Raw genomic sequence first — 7,571 nt, 5'->3', positions numbered from 1 at the left:
CCCTCTCGGTAATGCACATCACTATGAGCCTTGCAAGCAATGTGACTAATGAATTAGTCATGGGATGATGCATTACATAACGAGTAAAGAGACTTGCCAGTGACGAGATTGAACTAGGTATGATGATACCGACTATCGAATCTCGGGCAAGTAACATACCGATGACAAAGGGAACAACGTATGTTGTTATGCGATTTGACCAATAAAGATCTTCGTAGAATATGTTGGAACCAATATGAGCATCTAGGTTCCGCTATTGGTTATTGACCGGAGATATGTCTCGGTCATGTCTACATAGTTCTCGAACCCGTAGGGTCCGCGCGCTTAACGTTCGATGACGATATGTATTATGAGTTATGTGATTTGATGTACCGAAGGTTGTTCAGAGTCCCGGATGAGATCACGAACATGACGAGGAGTCTCGAAATGGTCAAGACATAAAGATTTATATATTGGAAGGTTATATTCAGACACCGGAATGGTTCCGAAGTATATCGGGTATTTTCCGGAGTACCGGAAGGTTACCGAAACCCCCCGGGGGATTAATGGGCCACAATGGGCCTTAGTGGAGAAGAGAGAGGGCCGGCCGGAAGTGGCGCGCGGCCCCCCTTGCCCAGTCCGAATTGGACAAGGGAAGGGGGCGCCCCCCCTCCTTCCTTCTCTTCTCTCCTCTTTCCCTTCTTCTTGGACTAGGAAAGGGGGAAACCTACTCCTACTAGGAGTAGAATTCCTCCCCCCTTGGCGCGCCCCTTGTGGCCGGATGGCCTCCTCCTCCCCTCCTTTATATACGAGGGAGGGGGCACCCCATGGACACACAAGTTGATCTTTAGCCGTGTGCGGTGCCCCCCTCCACAGTCTTCCACCTCGGTCATATTTTCGTAGTGCTTAGGCGAAGCCCTGCGTCGGTAACTTCATCATCACCCTCAACACGTCGCCGTGCTGACGCAACTCACCCTCGGCCTCAACTGGATCAAGAGTACGAGGGACGTCACCGAGCTGAACGTGTCAGATCGCGGAGGTGCCGTGCGTTCGGTACTTGATCGATTGGATTGCGAAGACGTTCAACTACATTAATCGCGTTACTTAACGCTTCCGCTTTCGGTCTACAAGGGTACGTAGACACACTCTCCCCTCTCGTTGCTATGCATCTCCTAGATAGATCTTGCATGATCGTAGGATTTTTTTTTTTGAAATATTGCGTTCCCCAACACATATTGCTATAAGAATTTGGATCTGTAAGAAGTCAATCCTCTTCCGCACCCCTTTAGGTACTTGCAGGAAGCATAGCATAAACATAGGTAAAGTAGGAAGGACCGAATTAATTAGGAAAAATCATCCTCCGTGTGAGAACAACTTGCCTTTTCAATTTGATGATTGTTTTCATTTTGCTTGTGATTTTCCTATTTCTAGGTTTGAGCATTGAGAAGCAAATAAAGTTGCTCACGAACTTTCTAGATTGGCTAGATTTTCTTTGATTTTTGATTGGTTTGAGAAGCCTTTAAATGAAATTGTACCAATCCTCATAAACGATGTAATGATTATTACAAATGAATAAAGCTTGAGTTTTTTCAAAAAAACTTGCCTTTTCAATTGCTTTAAAATTGTCTTCAATACCTTTCCATTCTTTATTCAGAAGCTTAATTAATAATAGGAATTCCCAAGTACTTGAATAGAAGCATAACAGATTCACACCCAAACAATTGTTTCACTACTCTTCGGACTCTAGTTTTTCCAAAACAAATGGTCTAATTTTTGTGAAACTGGATTTTGGATCCAGAAAGTTGCTCAAACAGACACAAGGGAAGATTTATATTAATGGCTTTATCCATATCATATTCCACAAAGGCGAGGTATCACCTGCATACTATAAGATGGATATCCCACCCTCTACTAGACGTAGAACAAGATCTCCAAATTGGCCATCCCTCTTTATCCCGTGCTATTTTCGACAAAGGGAATACATTAATATTGACAATTACACCCAGCCTCTGCACCAACAAGATATCGAAAGATATCAAGGATGCACACAACCAAGAAAAAAATAAAAGAGAGAAATATAAAACAAAGACCCCGTCACAGTGATGAAAAACTCACAACAACAACACTCTAATCACCACCCAAGACAACACCTGAACTGCAAAAAGGGATTCTTCAAAATCGATGCCTTCAAGAAGGAAACAATGCACCGGCATTGTCATCGTCCGATCAAAGATCTTGAGTTTTCACTCAGGAGAAAATCCGATTTCACAAAACAATGTCTTCTGCAAGGCCATTGCCAGGCACATCCAATAAAGGCCAGACCTTGGGCTTTCACCCTATAAATCGTGACTCGGTGCTCGAGGAGCACTACAACAAAATGCAGTTCACCTGTGCTGCCGCCCCCTCTTGCCAAGAACGCTGCAGCAAGTCATCAACACCCGACGCACAGGAAGAACCTGTGCCGTCATTCTTCATTGGCACCAAAGCACCTCTACACCATTGCAAACCTTCGATCGCAGCCATCATGACTTTCTTCACTTCTGTCAGTGCAATGGAAATCTATATTTAATGTCCCATGACCCCGTCAATAAAGTGAAGCTTCACGTCACACTCTCATGAAGCCTCACTGGCCGAAGATAAGGGAGCGCACAACCGGATCAATCCCGTGCTATGAGAGTGGCTAACATATCCGCGGCAATATCAAAAACAATCAGCCACAACGGGTCTCCTTGTCGCCTTTGCTTTGGCCCAGAGGTAATGACATATATCATTGTTGACCTTCACGCCAACACTCAGACCCTAAACAAAACTAGCAAGAGGTGCGAAACCTTTCATGCAAAAGGATTGCACCTTGCCTGTTCATTTCTATAGGACAATTGAAGTTTCCCAGCTTGACATTGAAAGTTAGTGCACCTTGCCTGTTCATTTCTAGTACAACTAAAATTGAGAGACACTCCCTGTGTAAACAAATATAAGACGTTTTAGATCACTAAAGTAGTGATCTAAAAGGTCTTATATTTATTTACAGAGGGAGTACATGGCATTTACCACCTCAATAAAGTGAGACAAATGGGCCCCCTTTCTATCTAACAACAAGAGGCGCAACAAATCTCACGCATCTCATCCAAAATACAACGTTCGGTTACAATGTTTTACATGAGAAGTAGAACAGGCAGCAGCATGGCGATTAGCCAAGTCAACCAGAAAGATTGAGATTGTGAAGCGGAACTATCTTGGCTCACAGGTCCAGAAGCCATACCACTGCCATTGACACCGGTGCTGCAGATAGAACCAAACCTCATTGTTAGTATAGAACAACGATAGAAGTTTGAACTTACAAGAACACACCGAAGAAGTACGACTCACCTTCCTGCAAATTTACATGAACCATGGCCTGCAAGTTTAAATTCAGGGGAAACTTTGTTTAGGCTCATGTCACACACCAAAGCGGTAATTGCAATATTGTAACAGCGAACACTTGAATAACAAGACAGAACCATATATCAAAATGTGAGTAACTACAGGATGACTGTCGCGATTTTCTAACCAACTAATGGTATATGGTTTCTATATATTAGCATGAGCAGATCAGATGATTGGCTTCGGACTCCTACGCATGGTTTATAATATGCCTCATTCGATATACATAACAAACATGTACATTCAGTACTACAACCATAGATCTGTTATCCTTGTATTGGTTTCCAATAGTGTCTGAGCCGCGTGGAGAATAAACAATAGCATCTGAATCTTGCTGGTTGGTTTCCAATAGTGTCTAAGCCGTATGGAGAATAAACAAGCCAAGTCATCAGGAATGGTCAAACCAATACTTCCACAATTAAGCTACTTTCAGTTCTGTTTGGACCAAAGCAACCTTCTGCTAATATATGCCGTATGCCAAGAAGGCATGTAAAAACCATGTCGATTCTAACATGTGAGAGGGCAGGTAAAGTTTGCCACTTCTTACTGACACGTCTGACCATTCCTTGTGACTAAAAACAGGAAGATTTGCCAATTAGGCATCATTTGCATACAAGTTTCTGTGCAGGCGTGCATCGGCAGAATCTTAGAGACAGAGCAGCAATTGAGCTTCTTAGCTCAACCTACCAGACTAATTAGCATAAAGTCTTCAAGGAAAACTTACACTAAGATGCAATAAATTTTTGACGGCAGATTAAGGACTCAGATAACAGAATAGAGCAAATACACAGATCAGAGGAGCTATGATGGCTAATGATTAGGTGAAACTTGTAAAAATCTGCACCGCACTTTCCACAGGATACAAAAAGCTTTCTGTTTCACCCCTAGTACTAGAGGATGAACGAAGAATAAAGATTGCTAAAGGTTGCACAAAGTGTTACACGCAAGTAGTAAATCAGCCAATCAGGTCATATGAAATCTCCTTTTTAGTGTTGAGATAGTGAGACCAACGATAATAATTTTATATGAAATGCCAACCATAAGGGAATACTCAAACCTGCATCTACTGATTGATTCTGTAGTTAGTTCTACTATGGCAGTACCTACTAGCTAATACATGAATACTCAGGAGGAAATTTAGCTTACTTGGATCCGTAGATGATATCGTTGCTGTGCTATTAAAGTTACATGTTCCTCCACTTGCTTGCGTTCTATGATAATAATCATTGAAAGCATACGAAGCAACAGCTACAATGTCATCTGGTTTGTAGCACGGCTGCCCAGGTTGAATTGCGCTGCAGTTTGCAGAACCAGGGCCACATGCCCAATCCAAACTTTGCTTCAATGCACTATGGGGTGCACTTGAATTTGCCACACAAAACATCCCGTGCAGAGCCGGTGAATCAGTACTAGCTGTAGCCACATCTTCAAATGTCAGGGAGTACACTGCACTTGCATTGGTAAACATAATCCCCCAACTTTCCCCCAAAACAGATCCTGACCGAAGATCCTCGCTGAACAACTCAAACAGGTATGTGCTTACTTGATTATTTGGCTGGCTAGGGGTACCAGAGTTATTTAGTACATGGCGTATGAGATTTGTATTGTAGGCCAGAGCATTATCAACATCCGCAGCCGGTTCTTTGCGTGCACTATGCCATGGCCAACCAGAAGCTGTGACCATTACAGGAATATCGGTGAAATTCATTGCTTTCATTGAGTTGTATGTGGCATCAACCATAGCATCAAACATATTGGTATAGAACAAATTGGTGTTCGGATCTGCAATCTGACTGTTGGGATTGAGTGATCGAAACAGGGCATACTCTAAAGGGAATACACCTTGCCCTTTCACATAGCCATAGTACGGTTGAGCATTCAGCATGAAGGAAGATCCTGTCCTCTTCAGAAATCCAAGATACTGTAACATTATTGAGCTCCATGTCGAGTTGAAAGTGGCAGCAGAGGGAGGAAATGCCTTAGAGATCATATCCATTGAATGAGGACTTGATAGTTTCACCTGGGTATTGAGGTTTGCAGCCAACAGTGCTGATTGGAGGAATTGCAATGCAGGTACTAGAACAAGAGCTGCATTTGGGACAGTAGTAAGAATCTCATCACCCACGGCAATATACGTGATGTTTGTTGCTGGAATGTAGGCAGCAACATTCTTGTTAATCCAATCAGCAGCTGTCGGACGAGATTGCCCCACACGGAGCAGCTCATTATTTGGCACACCAACCATCACTTCAATTCCAGTGTTCGCAAGGGCGACTAGCATCTCATGGTTTGAATCAACCAAGCGAACATGTTGAATCTTCTTGGCTTTAAGGATGGAGACTATGTCTGATGCTGATGGCAGGTCTGACACGTTAGTGCCAATGTTGATACCAACAAATGCTCCTACATAGAACAGAGAACAGTAACAAATTTATGTGAAGGAAAATATAATACAAAAAAGGATGTATGTTTGTATGCACTATCTTCTATTTTCTTCAGTTCAGAACAATAAATTATGTTTTCCTCAAACTAGGCACTGGCACACTGGGAAATCAGATTGCATTAACACAATTAAGCATACTAACCATGTTGAAAGCACTCATGTAATTTAAAACAACATCCATGTGTTAAGAGTACCTGAAGCATTGTAAACCATGAGCATCAACAGCATCAGCACGACCTCTAGTCTGTTGGGCGACATATTGTTGTGCCCAAGCATCTGATCAGTTATAATCCAGGAGCTTCTTACAAACTCCTGATCAAACCTGAAATATCAACACCTCATGCATTATTTCAGCCACTCAACAAGAACATAAACAACTAATTTTACCAACAAAAATAACCCCTGAGCCCTGAAATACGAATGTACATTGGGGAAACATTAATAATGTGAAATGGTAGCAATGCTTTCACATCTGTATAAGCTGGATTGGTTAGGATGTGATAAGCTGCTCTCGCACCTTTAGCTGAAAAAAAGGAACTCAATCGATCCATCGCTGGATGGATTGGACTAGTGGGCTGCAATGAAGCAAACAAATCGAGGCGAAAGAGTGACGTTTTGATTTCAATTGCTCACTCCCTGCGGCAAAGAAAGAATCCCAGAGGCGAGCTAAAGGGAGAAGAACAAGAAGTAAGTCTGGGAAGGGGCGAATTTTGGGGGTGAATCAGGAGAAGACGAACAGACTAGAGGAGGAACAAGCAACAAACGAGCAGAAAACAACACAGCGCTCCGAGAAACGCAACAAGTGGCGGCATCACAATCGCAAGAAGAGGACAGCAGTAAAGGGAGGGAACAGACCACCTTCTGTCCCCGGCCTTGGAGCTGGGCGTATTCTGCTGTGAGCTGCGAAATACAGGGTTCGAGTGGGAGCTGCATGTGCCGCAGATCCAACTTCGGCTCGAGCCTACCGGAGGCGAGGCACGGAAGCGCTGCTCAGCGGGGCGAGAAAGAGGAGGAAGAGGAGGGGGCTAACCTGGTCGACGGAGGAGGAAGACGACCGCCGGGCCGTCGCGTCGCCGTCGCCGGAGGGGGCGGGAGCTTCAGGCGGGGTGGAGCTAGGGGCAAGGGGGGCGGCCGCCGGGCCGTCGGCCGTCGCCGGAGGGCAGAGGGACCTGGAGGCGCAGCGCTCGGGGGAGCTTCACCGGAGGGAGGCGGAGGCACCGCTGCAGGTCGGTAGGCGGCGGAGGAGATCGGGAGGCGTGGCGCCGTCGAGCCCCCGGTAACAATCTCTTTCTCTCTACCACCCTGCCATTTTCCGGCCCCGTGTGACACTTGTTCTCGAGGTAGAAGCTCTGCAAATCATTACCCCCAGCCCATGCGCATCCGTCGCACCATATGCAAGTTCGTCCTCACCGCAGAGCAAGAGACTAGGCCGACTTACGGCCGTGTTTACACTAGGTTTTTTTTTTTTGAGACAACCGTGTTTACACTAGTGTGTGCACCGGCATCGAGCTTTTGCTTTTTTTTTTTGAGAATAACTTTTGCTTTCGGGTAATAGAGAAAGGACTCATGCGTGCCCTGCACATGTGTCACTTACAGGTGGATCCATAGGTGGCCAACGGGCTGGCCCGGACACGACACGCGCCTAAGTGGGCTTGACCCGTGGCGGCCCGTGTTGTGCCGGCACGTTGGCTTCACCTCGCAAACGAGACGGCACACATGGTAAATGGGC

The 7,571-nt window shown here is 45.0% G+C and overlaps 1 protein-coding gene across 1 annotated transcript; it reads right to left on the bottom strand.

Moving 5' to 3' along the window:
- Window positions 1-2,841: 2,841 nt before the first annotated feature.
- On the bottom strand, window positions 2,842-7,296 carry LOC119301030 (glucan endo-1,3-beta-glucosidase 4-like). The gene is made up of 5 exons (XM_037577933.1): window positions 6,873-7,296; window positions 6,037-6,164; window positions 4,546-5,802; window positions 3,346-3,373; window positions 2,842-3,258 (listed from the first exon to the last, which is right to left on the bottom strand). The coding sequence occupies exons 2-5, from the start codon at window positions 6,116-6,118 to the stop codon at window positions 3,132-3,134; spliced, it is 1,494 nt and encodes a 497-aa protein (XP_037433830.1). The 5' UTR covers window positions 6,119-6,164; window positions 6,873-7,296; the 3' UTR covers window positions 2,842-3,131.
- Between the last annotated feature and the right edge of the window lie 275 nt (window positions 7,297-7,571).

Source organism: Triticum dicoccoides, chromosome 5A (assembly GCF_002162155.2).
Source record: "Triticum dicoccoides isolate Atlit2015 ecotype Zavitan chromosome 5A, WEW_v2.0, whole genome shotgun sequence".
Taxonomy (NCBI): Eukaryota; Viridiplantae; Streptophyta; class Magnoliopsida; order Poales; family Poaceae; genus Triticum; species Triticum dicoccoides.
Note: the sequence above shows the minus strand (reverse complement) of the source record. Positions and strands in the feature narration are given on the sequence as shown.